Source organism: Plecotus auritus (genome assembly GCF_963455305.1).
Source record: "Plecotus auritus genome assembly, chromosome: 3".
In the NCBI taxonomy this organism is placed as follows: domain Eukaryota; kingdom Metazoa; phylum Chordata; class Mammalia; order Chiroptera; family Vespertilionidae; genus Plecotus; species Plecotus auritus.
Genome location: NC_137772.1, coordinates 93,352,304 through 93,368,353, shown reverse-complemented (window position 1 = coordinate 93,368,353; position 16,050 = coordinate 93,352,304). Strand labels below are relative to the sequence as shown.

At 38.8% G+C, this 16,050-nt stretch overlaps 1 protein-coding gene across 17 annotated transcripts in view; it reads left to right on the top strand.

Annotated features, from left to right (window-relative positions):
• Window positions 1-16,050, top strand: part of CAB39L (calcium binding protein 39 like) — a 179,029-nt gene that overhangs the window by 114,916 nt on the left and 48,063 nt on the right. For all 17 annotated transcript variants that reach the window (XM_080661939.1, XM_080661938.1, XM_080661937.1 and 14 more), the window contains one exon: window positions 12,848-13,016. In XM_080661939.1, the coding sequence (XP_080518065.1) occupies window positions 12,848-13,016 (169 nt within the window). The remainder of the gene's footprint in view (window positions 1-12,847; window positions 13,017-16,050) is intronic.

The window sequence follows — 16,050 nt, the reverse complement described above, 5'->3', positions numbered from 1 at the left end:
GAGTGGCTTCACCATTATTTCTTACTTAATAGTGTATAGCAGATGTTCTAGGTTATGAGAGGGTTCTGCTTTCTTTAACATGTGGTTGTTAAGATCACTTTGTTCATTGGCATTTCAGCTCACAGGAAGGCAAAAATATATAGAATTTATGAGGTAGGCCAGGACATGGCTCCTGTTGTCCCATTTACATTCCATTTGAGAACACTTAGTCACTTGGCCCCTTAACTCTTAAAGGAATCTGAAAAATGTAGCCTAGTACCCAGGAAGAAGAGAAGAATGGATTTCAATGAACTGCTTACATTCTGCCACATATTGTTTCTTTTTTTTCTAATTTTCTTTTATTGATTAAGGTATTACATCTGTCCATATCCTCCCATTGCCCCCCCACCCCACTCCCATACATGCCCTCACCCCCACAGTGTCTTGCGTCCATTGGTTATGCTTATATGCATGCATACAGGTCCTTCGGTTGATCTCAGGTCCTTACCTCCCTCCCCTCTCCCCAGTCTTCCCGCTGTAATTTGACAGTCTGTTCAGTGCTTCTCTGCCTCTGTATCAATCTTTTTGTTCATCAGGTTATAATGTTCTTTATTATCCATAAATGAGTGAGATCATGTGGTATTTCTCTTTCTCTGACTGGCTTATTTTGCTTAGCATAATGCTCTCCAGTTCCATCCATGCTGCTGCAAATGGTAAGAATTCCTTCTTTTTTAAAGCATCGTAGTATTCCACTGTGTAGATGTACCATAGTTTTCTAATCCACTCATCTGCTGATGGGCACTTAGACTGTTTCCAACTCTTAGCTATTGTAAATTGTGCTGATATGAACATAGGGGTGCATATATCCTTTCTGATTGGTGTTTCTAGTTTCTTGGGATATATTCCTAGAAGTGGAATCACTGGGTCAAATGGGAGTTCCATTTTTAGTTTTTTGAGCAAACTCCATACTATTCTCCACAGTGGCTGCACCAGTCTGCATTCCCACCAGCAGTGCACGAGGGTTCCTTTTTCTCCACAACCTTTCCAGCACTTCTCGTTTGTTGATTTGTTGATGATAGCCATTCTGACAGGTGTGAGATGGTACCTTGTTGTCATTTTGATTTGCATCTCTTGGATGATTAGTGACTTTGAGCATGTTTTCATATGTCTCTTGGCCTTTCTTATGTCCTCTTTTCAAAAGTATCTATTTAGGTCCATTGCCCAGTTTTTGATTGGGTTGTTTATCTTCCTTTTGTTAAGTTGTATGAGTTCCCTGTAAATGTTGGAGATTAAACCCTTATCGATGATAACCTTTAAGATTCTTACTTTGTCGTTGGTGTTTGCCAGTTTAATTATGATGTGTCTTGGTGTTGGTCTTTTGGGGTTCATCTTGTTTGGGACTCTATGTACTTCTTGGACTTGCATAGTTTTTTTTCTTGCCAATATCAGGGAAGTTTTCTGTCATTATTTCTTCAAACAGGTTTTCTATTCCTTACTTCTCTTCCTCTCCTTCTGGGACCCCTATTATGCAAATGTTGTTTCGTTTTGTGTTGTCCCAAAGCTCCCTTAGGCTCTCCTCTTGCTTTTTAAGTCTTCTTTCCAGTTGCTGCTGTGTTTGTATGTTTTTTCCTACCTTGGCTTCTAATTTGCTGATGCGGTCCTCAGCCTCTTCTAGTCTACTGTTTAAACCTTCCATTGTGTTCTTTATTGCAGCTATGTCGTTCTTCATCTCTTCTTGGTTCCTTTTCATGTTGGTGACATTCTCATTCAGCTCCTTATAATTCTCATTGAGTTGTGTGTATTTGTCATCCAGCAGTTTAAGCATCCTTATAACCATTACTCTGAATTATTTCTCTGATATGTTGCTAGCCTCAATTTCATTTAATTCCCTTTCTGGTGATTCCTCTTTTTCTTTCCTTTGGGAATTGCTTTTTTGTCTTCCCATGTTTTGCTGTAACGTTTTAATTGTAGGTCCAATTGTTTTGCTACCCAGGTTCTTTTGGGGATGGTGCTACTGGTGTGATCTCTCAGGTCTCCTGGGCTTGGTAATCTAGTGTAGCTCTCTACTTGAGCTATTTGGGTTCTCTTGATGTAGGCCTGCGAGTTGGAAAGGTACAACTGCGGTGTCTAGAAGTCAGTAGCTATGGAGGGGGGTGTCCCAATTTTTGCTGTCTTGCTCCCTTGATTGAAATCGCGCGTGCCCAGTAGGGACTCACAGTGGCACTCAGGAACCGTCTGCTGGGGTTATGGGGTTCAGGAGGCCTGTGCTTGGGAAAGGCGTGACTGTGGTATCCAGAGTTCTGTAGTTGTGGGGTGGGCAGACTCAGCTTGCTGCTGCACCTGTCGTGGATAGGCACACGCTCCTAGTGGCGGCTCACAGGGGCACCTGTGGTGCGTTTGCCAGCGAGGCACAGTGAAGCACTCTGAAGGGCCCTGGCACTGATGCTGCGTAATTGAGGTGTCTGTGGACAGGTATCCAGGATGAGTGAATTCAGAATTTCTACTGCCGGAGGGGAGTGCGTCCCTGTTTGTCCAAGATCACACCCAGCAAGGACTCACAGCAGCTCCCAGGAGCGCCCTGTGGATAGATGGGCTCAGGATGCCTGCCCATTGGAAATGCATGACTGGTGGTGCATTTGCCGGTGCAGAGCTCTCACATACTCTGAGGGGCCCTGGTGCTGAAGATACGCAGCTGGGGTGTCTGTGGGCAGTTATTCAGGAAGAGGGAATTCAGAATTTCTATTGCGGGACAGCGTGCCCTTGTCTGTACAAAATCACACCCAACAGGGGCTCCTAGTGGCTCCCAGGCGCTGCCTACGGAGTGGTGTGCCCTGGATGCCTGCGCGCTGGAAACACACAAATGTGGTGTCCGGAGTTCTGCCACTGGGGAGGAGGGAAGTTGCACTTACTACTGTGGGAGCGGTGCCCCTTTGGAGGTGGAGGTCTCAGGGTCCACAGGTCTGCAGGTGGGGCAGCAGGATTTTGGCTATAGTGGCTGCTGGTCACGGGCAGTGTCAAAGGCCTGTCTGGGTTGTGGTGCTGATGAGTTCCTAGAAAAGGCCGCTCTCCCTTCAAGATGGCATGGGCTCCGTGCCCAAGTCCCGCAGTCCGGGGAGTGCTCACAGTGGTGGTAGTCTCTCCTTGTCCAAGAGAGCCTGGTCTGCCAGCCCCTGCTGCTCCTGCTGGTTTTAACTGTCCCTCGCTCACTCACACACTCACCACACATATTCACACACTCTCCTTTCATCCTCACTCACTTCCTCTCCCTCACCTCCATCCTCCCAGCCGCCATCTTTGGGAAGTCCCACATATTGTTTCTTTGAAAATTTCTTCCCTTTCATTTTCTCTGTTTTCACTTTCTAGGTCTCCTATTGGTCAGAGTTGAATCTCCATGATTGATATCTTATCTCTTCTCTTTTCTATTTCTTGTCTTTTTGTTTTACTTTTGGAAGATATTCTTAATTTTATCTTCTCTTGAAGATAAACTATTGAATTTTCATTTCACCTACTCTATTTTTAAGTTATAAGCACTCCTTCTTGTTCTCTAATTATCTCTTTTCCTGTTCTCTTGCACTTCCTGGTTCTGTGACTGTAGGCAAGTCATTGCATCTTTCCAAGCCTCAGTTTTCTTATCTATAAAATAAGAATATACTTTGTAATATTACCTTCATACTAAAATAATGTTGTATTATATGCCATTGACTATGCATTGTCACAAAGAGCTGTGTTTTCAGTCAGGGTTCTGCTACTTACTGGCTATAAGATATTGGTCAAGTTATCTATCTTCCTTAAGTGTTGATTTCCTCATTGCAATATAGAGACAATAATAAGACCTACTTTAGTAGATTGTTATGAATCTTCAATGAAATAATTTTATTGTGGTGGATGAAGGAAAGTTATTCTCTATAAAACTACTATAGTCCATAAATAAACAAGGAATGATAGAACTAGTAAACCACTTTTTTTTTGTAACCATTAATGAAATGACTGAATCAGGCAGTGTTCTTCAATGAATGGTAAAACAATCAAGTATAAAGTTGATGGGGACCTTTGTAATGGATTAGAGGCCCAGTGCATGAAATTCGTGTACGGGTGGAGTCCCTACGCCTGGCCAGTGATCAGGGCTGATCAGGTCCACCTTGCCTGTCCCGATTGGGGCTGATCGAGGCTGGTGGCTGGGGAGGGACCATGGGAGGGCTCTAGGGAGTGTCCAGCCCTGTCTCATCCAGTCCCGATTGGCCGGACCCCAGAAGCAAGCTAACCTACCAGTCAGAGCATCTTCACCCTGCTGGTCAGTGCATGTCATAGTGACCAGTCAGTCGACTGCTCGGTCGGACACTTAGCATATTAGTATTTATATATATAGATTAGGCTGTCATCATCTGAACCCATTGTTCAGTCTTGCATTGCTAAATGTTTATCTCCTGATGTGATGAGATATGAACTATACAGCACCATCTACAGAATATGATTGCCAAAATAAAATTGAATCTAAATCTAATAAAGCCTTTAAATATAACCTTCAACCTAGAAATGTAGGCAATAATGGAACAAATTAAAATACACCATTAGGAAGCAATTTGACAAACCCAGAATGGAGAAAATTCTGCAGGAAAAGTGACTCAGTTTTTCAACAAGTCAGTGGATAAAAAGGAGAAAGGGTACTGTTCTAAGTGAAAAGAAGCTTTAAAGATTTAAGTGACATTACACCCAAATACAATAAGAAGACCTTGTTAGGACCCTTATTTGAACAGACTAACTATGGAAGTATTTTTTGGGATGGATATCAAGGGAATTTGAATATGGACTGGGTATGGTTATTAAAGAATTATTGTTAATTTTTAAGTGTAATAATTACATTGTGGTTACGTAAAAATTATCTTTTTATTTTTGAGATGCATACTGACATGTTTACTAGTAGAGTTATGATGATATAATATGGAGTTTTAAAATACTCCAGCCAAAAAAAAAAAACACGGGGGGAAAGGGGTATTAGGGAGATAGATGAAAGAAACACAGACAAATATTGACAGTTGTTAAGGCTGGGTGATGGGTACATTGTTTTTTTGTTTTTTTTTTTTTTTTTTTTTTTTGTACTTTCTGCTTTTTTATATGGTTAAAATTTATTTTAATAAAAACTTTTATAAATAGGATTATTGGGAGAAATTTATGATTTTATATTCTGGCACATCCTCCACTGGTCATGATTCTTTTTTTTTTTTTTTAATATATTTTATTGATTTTTTACAAAGAGGAAGAGAGAAGGATAGAGAGCTAGAAACATCGATGAGAGAGAAACATCGATCAGCTGCCTCCTGCACACCTCCCACTGGGGATGTGCCCACAACCAAGGTACATGCCCTTGACCGGAATCGAACCCGGGACCCCTCAGTCCGCAGGCCGACGCTCTATCCACTGAGCCAAACCGGTTTCGGCTGGTCATGATTCTTTATGGATCACAGAGGGAAGTTTAGTAACCTCATCCTCAGGTTCTCTCACTACCCTGGAATGTCACTTATCTGGGCAAAGAGAAAAGTTCATTTAGAGAAAAGTCTTTACTCACAGTCTTTTCATAAAATTTGGGCTCCAAATCCTTTATACCATGTTTTGTATCCCGTATCCAGATGAGTCTCTGTGATGGACAAGTATTAATTTCTTTCTGACTTGTATTATTTATGGTTAGACTTAGGTTCAATACAGTATGTTACTATCATATATCTAAAGACAATTCAGTAAAAAATGCTGTTCTTTAACAAATGGTTAATTCTGTAGGATTTCAAGCTAAACTAGAAAGAAAATGGTGACAAGTAAAGTTGATTCTGATACAACTATTCCATTTAGGGCTTCTTGTTATCTGTCTTCAGGGTCTGCTGTAATTCCCTCTCCCTTTACACTTAAACAGTCCTCAAGTCTCATTAAAAACATATTAATGGTAAAACAAACAGAAAACCCCCACAAAACATAAAATTTAGAAACAGATCTGGGTTGAAAACTTGCTTCTGTCGCTTATTAGCTGAATAACCTTGAGCAATCTAGCCTTATTTTCTCTAAGTTTCAATTTCATTGTCTATAAAATGGTAAGAATAATACCTGGTCCTAAGTATTATTAAAAGGATTAAATGAAATAATATAAGATACCGAATGCAATATCTGGAACATAGCAAGTGCACAATAAAAGGTATCTACAAAACAGGAAATGAAAAAATGGATTTAAAGTTTGGGTTAAAACATAAAAGAAGAAAAATAAGAAAAGAAAAACATAAAAGGAGAATCATTATAATAGAAAATAAAAAACACAGGAGTCATCACCAAATTGTTCATAATGGTTTCTTTCTATATTATGCATTTCTAAAAATGTTTGAATTTTTAAATAATAAACATGTTATTACTTTGAAAAAGAAAAAATTGAAATATTTAAAAAATATATACTCTCTTCAAAATTACCACTAAAGTTCTGACCCTAATTATCTCTTGCTTGGACTCTTCCAACCTGGAATCTCAGTTCCCCTACTCTCCAAGCCATTTTCCACATTGCCGCTGAACTGATCATGTCTAGTTCCTGAATAGTCTCCAAAGTCTAATATTTGTCATGGTTCCTGCCCTTAGGAACCTTATCTATAAGTAGAATAAATGAGATAAATATTTGTTCTTTACCAAACCTAAGGTTATTGTTATTGTAATTTTAAACTTAAGATAGGCTTAACTTATGGATCACCTCTTTATATAATAGGCAATAAGCTATCGAAAGCCAATATCCTGGAGGGTAGTCAGATTAAAATGATATATGTGTATTACAGATCCCTTAAACCAGGAGTGGGAAACCTTTTTTCTGCCAAGGGCCATTTGGATATTTATAACATCATTCACAGGCCATACAAAATTATCAACTAAAAAAAAAATTAGCTGCTATAGCCTAAGTGCCCATCAGCAGATGAATGGATTAAAAAAACTGGTACATTTACACAATGGAATACTACGCTGTGGTAAAAAAGAAGGAGTTCTTACCATTTGCAACAGCATGGATGGAACTGGAGAGCATTATGCTAAGTGAAATAAGCCAGTTAGAGAAAGATAAATATCACATGATCTCACTCATTTATGGAATATAATGAACAACATAAACTGATGAACAAAAACAGATCCAGAGACAGAGAAACATCGATCAGACCATCAGACCTCAGAGGGAAGGTAGGGGAGGGTGGGGGTAAGGGGGAGAGATCAACCAAAGGACTTGCATGCATACATATAAGCCTAACCAGTGGTCACAGACAACAGGGGGGTGAGGGCATGAGTGGGGGGATTGGGAAGGTAATGGGGCGATGAGGACAAATATGTAATACCTTAATCAATAAAGAAATTTAAAAAATAATAAAGAAATTTAAAAAAATTAGCTGCTATATCTGGTCAAACATTTAATTAACTCACCCTTAATGCCTTGGTAGGGCCAGACCAAATGATTTCATGGGCCTTTATACGGCCTGTGGGACGTATGTTTCCCACCCCTGCTCTAAGCCAACAGTCTTTATATTTTCTTAAGTCCTCTATGAATAAATGGCAATGCTTTTCTCGTTAACATTTCAGAAAATATACACCTCTTGATAGTATGTTTAGTATTTCCCCACCTGTAACTCTTTCATGTGTGCCAGTAGGTTGATTTTCAAATTATTCTACTAGAAGTTTCTAACACTATAAATAGGCATTTTTTATATTCTGAAAATAATCATGCCTACCTGAATATATTAGCATTTAATGTTAATATCAGTTATTCAAAGAACACTCAAATGATATTTTAAAAGATTATTCAGAATAAAACAGGACAAAAGTGAGTAAATATCACCCTGCTTTAATGAATTCTCTCAGTATCCTTGTTTGCCATTTCCTCTACTGTATCTATAAATTTGATAGTGTAAACTAAACTAGCCTATTTCCTAAATTGTGTAAAATAAAATTTATTCTTGAATCTGAATTTCATGTAAATATTTTCTTATAAATAATAGTTCATTTTTCTTTATTGTTCAGTAAGACATTATATCTTGTGCTTGGTAAATAATATCTTGAAGTTTTGTATGAAGGTAGTTTGGTTTGGTTTTTCAAATGTTTGATTTTCCTCATCTATTCAGTTTTCTTATCAGTTCAGTTCTCATCTATTCAGTTCACATCCACTTAGTGGTCTATTTTGCTTTTAAAAATATTTTTTTCAGAATCTTTCTAACTTGCAGAATTCATGGTAAATTTGAAAAAAATATCATTTTTTCTTATTATCAACATTATAGGAAAGCACTTTTTAAAGAATTGAGATATTAAAAGTTATTTTTCCAATAGTCTTCGTACTAGAACCATAAAAACTAGTATTGTATTCAACTGAAATGTTAAATGATATAAGATTTTTTTAACCCTCTACTCACTTCCCAGTATTTTACAACTATATCTTACTTTGTTCTGTTCTTCCAGTGTTTACCACACAATTGTCAACTGTATCATTTCAATATTGAACATGTCTTACTTGAGCTAAATATTGTTCATTTTCTTAAAACCTTATCATACACTGTAGTGTAACTCAAACCTAGATTTATTTCATTGTTAAATTTGACACTTGAAAAATTGTTATTAAATTAGAAATGGAACAGGTCTAGTATGCTATTCCTAAATTGTTTCCTACAATAGACATTGTGGTTTTTTTTGTTTTGTTTTTTTAAAATAAATCTTTATTGTTCAGATTATTACAATTGTTCCTCTTCTTTTTCCCCCATAGCTCCCCTCCACCTGATTCCCCACCCCACCCCATGCCCTTACCCCCCGCCACTGTCTTCAATCATAGGTGTAAGATTTTTGTCCAATCTCTTCCTGAACCCCTCATACCCCCTTCCCCCCTGAGAATTGTCAGTCCACTCCCTTTCTATGTCCCTGATTCTATTATATTCACCAGTCCATTCTGTTCTGCAGATTTTTTATTCACTTGATTTTTAGATTCACTTGTTGATAGATATGTATTTGATGTCATTTTGTTGTTCATAATTTTTATCTTTACCTTTTTCTTCTTCTTTCTCATCTTAAAAAATACCCTTCAGCATTTCATGTAATCCTGGTTTGGTGGTGATGAACTCCTTTAGCTTTTTCTTATCTGTGAAGCTCTTTATCTGACCTTCAACTCTGAATGATAGCTTTGCTGGGTAGAGTAATCTTGGTTGTAGGTTCTTGCTGTTCATCACTTTGAATATTTCTTGCCACTCCCTTCTGGCCTGCATAGTTTCTGCTGAGAAATCAGCTGACAGTCGTATGGGTGCTCCCTTGTAGGTAACTAACCGTTTTTCTCTTGCTTCTTTCAAGATTCTCTCTTTGTCTTTTGCCCTTGGCATTTTAATTATGATGTGTCTTGGTGTGGTCCTCTTTGGATTCCTTTTGTTTGGGGTTCTCTGTGCTTCCTGGACTTGTAAGTCTATTTCTTTCACCAGGTATGGAAAGTTTTCTGTCATTATTTCTTCTAATATGTTTTCAATATTTTGCTCTCTCTCTTCTTCTGGCACCCCAAAAATTCGGATGTTGGTACCCTTAAAGTTGTCCCAGAGGCTCCTTACACTATCTTCATATTTTTGGATTCTTTTTTCTTTTTGTTTTTCTGGTTGGGTGTTTTTTGTTTTCTCATATTTCAGATCTTTGGTTTGAATCTTGGGGTACGTTGATCTACAGTTGAGTTTCTGTATATTCTTTATTTCAGACAGTGTATGCTTAATTTCTGACTGGTCCTTTTCCATTTTTTTGGCATTCTCATTAAGGTCCTTGAAGGTCTCATCAAGTTTCTCAGCGGTTTTTAGAAGATTCTTGAGTAACCTTATAAATGTGGTTCTGAACTCTATGTCGTCCAGTAGTTTGCTTTCCTCCACTTCTTTCATTCATGACATGTTTCTTTGTCTCCACATTTTGCTGCTTCCCTGTGTTGATGGAGTGGCTTTGTGTGGTAGGTGACCTATAGGGGCCAGTAGCTCAGCCTCCCCAATCACCTGAGGTGAACGCTCTTGGTACACCCCCTTGTGGGCTGAGTGCAAAGTCTTGGTGTAGTTAAGCCTTGATTGCTGTTGGTACACTGGAGGAATTGACCTCCAGGCCAATTGGCTGTGAGGACCCGCTGTGTCTATAATGGAAGAACTGCTGCGCTGGAGACACGCTTATGGTGCAGGACTTGTTTCAGTGGGGCTTTGGTGCTCACTGAGTCTGCCTCCTGAATGTGTCACTTATGGATGTGAGGAGTTGAAATCTGGTGTCTCACACTGACCACTAGGTACACTGGCTTCTGTATCTCCAGTGGGGTGCAGGTCAGCTACTCTCTGAGGCCATCCAGCAGGAACTACAGCGAGAACTACAGTTTTCTCCTCTTTGCTTGGGGTTTGGAGGTTTTGGAGCTGTCTGACCAGGCTGCAAGTTTGCTAGGTTAAGCTGCAATAGGGCAGGCCATTCATATGCTAAAGCCGCTGCTTGGAGCTTGGGTGGGTTTGTAAATTGTGCAGGGCGGGGTCTCAGGGCGTCACTGGGCTAGGGTGTGGCAAACATCGATGGCTGCCAGTAAGCCGGCTCTGCGTCTCTGACCGCGTCTCCACGTCCCTTGCCCCAGCACAGTAAACAATTATTCCTGCGTGCAGCCCTCAGCTTTTCAGCGCTTGTGCATGTCTCAATGCTGTTTTTTCTTTCCTTCTAGTTGTAGAACTTCCACTCAGCCAGCTTTCCTGTGGTTCTGGGTGATAGACGTTTTGTCTTTTAGTTGTAGTTTTGAAATTGTTGTATGAGGCAGCAGTTTAGGTGTTTACCTATGCCGCCATCTTGGATCCTTCTCCGACATTGTGTTTTTCTAGTGTAGTTTTAGCTGTGAGCTGTAATTCTACTTCATGATTATAGTGAGTCAGTCAATCCACAACTATTAATTACTGGTTATCTATTATATGCACATTACATATATGTATCTGTCCCTTATCTTTTCCTGAACTCCAGATGGGTATATACTACTGCAAAGGAGATATCTCTAATTAGATATCAGGCATCTCAAAGTTAACATGGTCGAAAACTATCTCTTAATTTCTTAATTTCTAACCTGTTCCTCGACTAGTTTATTCATCTTAATGAATGGCACCACCATCTACCCAATTATATTCAAGGCCAAAACACAGAACTCATTCTTCAATCTTTAATTTCACCCCAAATTTATTCCCCACCCTGCCCTAGCTACGTCAGCAAGTCCTGTTGACTCTTCCGTCAAATAATATGCATGACCTGACCACAGCCAGCAATTCTACTACTACTAACCCAGTCCAAGCTACCATCCTCTCTAGTTGGACTTCTGTTCCTCCTCCTACCTAGTCTCCCTCTTCCACTATAGTTCCCCAGCCCGTTCTTTCCTGTTTTACCATAGATTCTCCACAGGTACCCAGAGGGATCTTTTGAAAGCACATATTAAGCCATGTTAATTTCTTGCTTTAAACTCTCCAAAGACTTTTTATTCAAAGTCCTGTAGGTTATCTGGCCACTGCCCTTCTCTGCACTCCTGCCTCATTTCACACCATTCACTACTCTTCGCCCTGCCCTTCAACTACACTGGCCTTCTCCTATAACTCATCAAGCTGGTTCTTGCCTTAGAGCCTTTGTACAGTTAGTTCCCTTTGTTTGGAATGCTTTGCCTATTCCCTGGCAACTCAATCTAAAGTAAATTAAATTAAGTAGTAGTTACACTCTAAATACAGGCAGTCCTTGGGTTATGGTTACGTCACCATCTCCCATTTGTTTATAAAAAAAAAAAGTTCCGTCATTTCGAAGTATGTACATATATGCTTTATGTTTTTTATTATTCATTTACCACAAGTAAAGGTCAGGAATGGTTATCTTTCTTTTAAAATTTTTTTTACTGTTTCACTTCATTACTGCTGTGTGTGTGCTCCATGTGAGGGACGTAGGTGCTTATGTAGGTGGGTTCCTACTTCAGCGAAAATCGCGTTACCTCGCACCGTAGGAACGGATCTCCAACGTAACCTGAGGACCTACTGTATACCTGTTGTTACCAGAGCCCGGGGTTCTTGGATAGAAATAGAATATCCACAGAATCATGACTCAGGTGAAGGTTCATTAAAGCTTCGTGCACAAAGGGAGACAACACTTAGAAGAGGAAAGATGCTACTTTTCGGGCAATGGCTGGGGAGCAGTTTTAAAGGATTTTAGACGGGAAAGATGACATCTAAGTATAATGTCTAAGCATGTAGTGGCAGGGCCCTTTGGTGCTTGCACAGTATATCATGTTTCTTCATACGTCGCATGTCTCATTAGCGTATTCAGTCTCTACCCAGCGTGTGTTTTTTACTGTTATAATGGCGATAAGGTCATGCAATAGTTGTTCCGGGGCTAAACTGCGTATACATTAGGGTTGGGATACTTAACCCCAATAAAGCAAAACCCTGGCATTGCTCTGTCTGGCCTGTAATTGGGTACAGGGTTTGAGGGGCAACCAAAGGAAATGCCAATCTTATCATGAGAGGCTCAGCCTGTCACACTATTTTTTTTCTCTTTAGTTTTAGAGCATTTCTCAGAAAATGAAATTATCTTTTCATTTTTTATAGCCTGCCTCTTCCCCCACCAGATGTAATCTCACTAAAATATGGAACACTAGGAAGCAAGTGACCTTGTCTGTTTACTGATGTACCCCCAGTACCTGGAATAATACCACACACATCATAGATATTCAGTGGGCATTGGATGAATGGTGTTTGAAAGAACTATGACAAATGCTATCTATGCCTCCAGTAACAGCAGTGTTGAAAAGGTTCTTTTGATACTATTAATATTATTTTGTTAATAGGATAACAGAGTTCTCTATCTCTTGTTTATGCTTTAGATATGAAGCCCCACAGATTGCCTTACGTTGTGGAATTATGCTAAGAGAATGTATTCGACATGAACCACTTGCCAAAATCATCCTCTTTTCTAATCAATTCAGAGATTTCTTTAAGTATGTGGAGTTGTCAACATTTGATATTGCATCAGATGCCTTTGCTTCTTTTAAGGTAATTTTTTCTTTAATAAAGTAGATCACTTAGTTTCAGCATTTAGAGTCACTTGGCCTCTGAAGAAGCAATTTAATTTTAAAAAGCAGAAAATTCTGTTTCTTAGGCTTGGGCATAGACAAATGTGTATGATGTGGATCATAAGAGGCATTAGAAAATAGAATACAGTCTGTTAGGCCAGTCAGCCACATCTCAACATACTGCCACAGCTAATACAGAATGAATTCCAATATATAAATAGGAAAAAACAGTACTCTGTGTATGTCGTACTTTTATTTATGTTAAAAACAAAGGGTATAAGCTTCAACTTAACGTGTATATGTATCAAATGCCTCTGGAAGGGTATCTGGGAAATAGAGTGTTTGCCTCCAAGGAAAGGAATTCGGTGTGAAGGGAAGTGGAGAATTACACTTTTGAATATGAAGGACATAATATTATTTTATCAGTGTACTTTTTAAATTTCCACATGGTAGAACAATCACTAATAAATTATATTGTATGTTTTTTATAATCTTACATATTCTTAGAAACTTTGTATATACTTTGTTATTATGTAGGCGTTAAGTTTAATCTAACTTAGTTTTTAAATTAAAACATTTTTTAATTGTGGTAAAATGCACATAAAATTACCATCTTAACCATTGTTTAGTGTATACTTCAGTACATATGTATATTCATATTATCATACAACCAGTTTCTATTAAACAATTTTCCATTTCCCTCTCCCTCCAGCCACTGGCAGCCACTTTCTACTTTCTGTTTCTATGAGTTTGATTGTCAAAAAGATGTTCAGAGAGCATATTAGAAAATAATGTAGCTAGTTCTCAAACTAAAATACTAGCACTTATACATCCAAAGAATGATATCCCCTTCAGGTTTTTATTTTAGAAAGCCAGGTACTCATTCTTATGATTCTGCCATTGTTTAGTGTATTTTGAAACTGGTATCAATGTTCGTGGCATGTTCATTTTTCTTTTTTAAAAATGTTTTTATTGAATTTTAGAGAGAGAGAGGAAGGGAGACAAAGAAAGGGATAGAAGCATGGATGAAAGAGAAACATCATTGATCAGCTGCCTCCTGTATACCTCCTATAGAGGATCAAGCCTGCAACCTGGGCATGTGCTCTGACCGGGAATTGAATCGTGCCCTCCTGGTTCATGGGTTGATGATCAACCACTGAACACACTGGCCTGGCAGCATTTTTATTTTTCAATAATGGCAAATCTTTTTTAAAAAAATATTTTTATTGATTTTAAAGAGGAAGGGAGAGGGAGAGAGATAGAAACATCAGTGAAGAGAGAGAACCATTGGTCGGCTGCCTCATGCACGCCCCCAACCAGGGATTGAGCCCACAACCTGGACATGTGCTCTGACCGGGAATTGAACTGTGACCTTCTGGTTCATAGGTCGATGCTCAACCACTGAGCCATGCTTGCCGGGCAGCATGTTCATTTTTCAATAATGGCAAATCTTTATGCTTTGAGGGAAGATACAAGTTTTAGAAATAGCAAAACACTATTTGACTTACAGGTTATGGGGTAAAGTGGCCAATCAAGTTAGTTAGAACTGTTTTGGGCTTTGGTTATAGTAATTATTGTGATAATAAAAAACAAATTTTAAAATAGCTAAAATGGAGCTTGATTTTCTTCATTGTCTAATAAATAGGCTTTCAATAGTTATATTAGAAGAGGAATTCCAAAAATATTTTAAGCTGATGATATAACAGCATCATTGAAAAAAATAGGCTTTCAAGAAAGTTGATTATAAAGTAGACAAGACTCATTTAAATATACATATTCAGATTTGTTTCTTTAAAAGCATTTCAGCAATTTATTTGTTCTGTTTACATAATTCCAAACTACTTTTTTAAAATGTAAATATATATTTTACTTAACTGTAATCCATATGTGACTTTTGATTTTTTATATATTATCATAAATACTGTTTCAGCCCTGAGCAGTGTGGCTCAGTTGGTTGGGTATAAACCCATGCACTGGAAGGTTGCAGGTTCAATTCCCATTCAGAGCACATGCCCAGGTTGCGGGCTCGTTCCCCTGTAAGGGGGCGTGCAGGAGGCAGCCAATTGATGTTTCACTCTCACAACTTTGTTTCTCTCTCTTTCCCTCTCCTTTTCTCTCTCTAAAAATTAATTTAAAAAATTTCAGTAAATAAACACATACAGACATATTTCAACAATATTGACATAGTTCATATACTAATATTAATATATACTTTAATCTTGTTACTGTTTGTAAACTATTATGATAAATAGTTCTAGAGCCCTAGCCAGTGAATCATGCATCAGCCCACGGACTGAAGGGTCTTGGGTTCGATTCCCAGTCAAGAGCACATACCTGGGTTGCAGGCTCAAACCCAGCCAATCCATGTGTCTCTCTCACATTGATGTTTCCCTCTCTCTGTCTCTTTCCCTCCCTCCACTCTCTCTAAAAATCAATGGAAAAATATCCTTGGGTGAGGTTTAATAACAACAACAACTAAAAAAGTTCCCCAGAGCTAGAGAAAGGTGAAAACAGTTATTGCTGTACTGAAAAGTATATATTATCTATAGACTAGGAATTTACTCAGCCTGCTCTGACAAGGTTCCTTAAATCTATTAAAAAGTATATTAGCTCACATGATGGCAGAGAGAGTGTTAGAGAGCAGAAATACTCAAGAAAGGGGAAAGATTAGAGTGGATCAGGAAGAAGGGGGGAACTTCAGGAGAAGAAGAAAGGACCTGCAGGCTGGGCAGAGAGAGGGGCTTCCTGTGACAAAGAAAAGAGAACACTAGTGAGTGGACTTCACCCTGAAGATAGGCTGGTTCAGGGGTAGGCAAGGCTGGGTAGCTGCCTGTAATGCAATCTATGAAGGGAGCCAAGATATCTCTGGAAATATAATGAAATGAGGAAAATTGAATTGATATGAACTGTCAGGGAGAATCCTATTTGAGGATGACAGTTTGCTGTGGTACTTTTGTTTTAATAGCAGGGTGTGCAGGTTTGTTTGGGACCAGGGCTGAATTGCCTGAGACAGT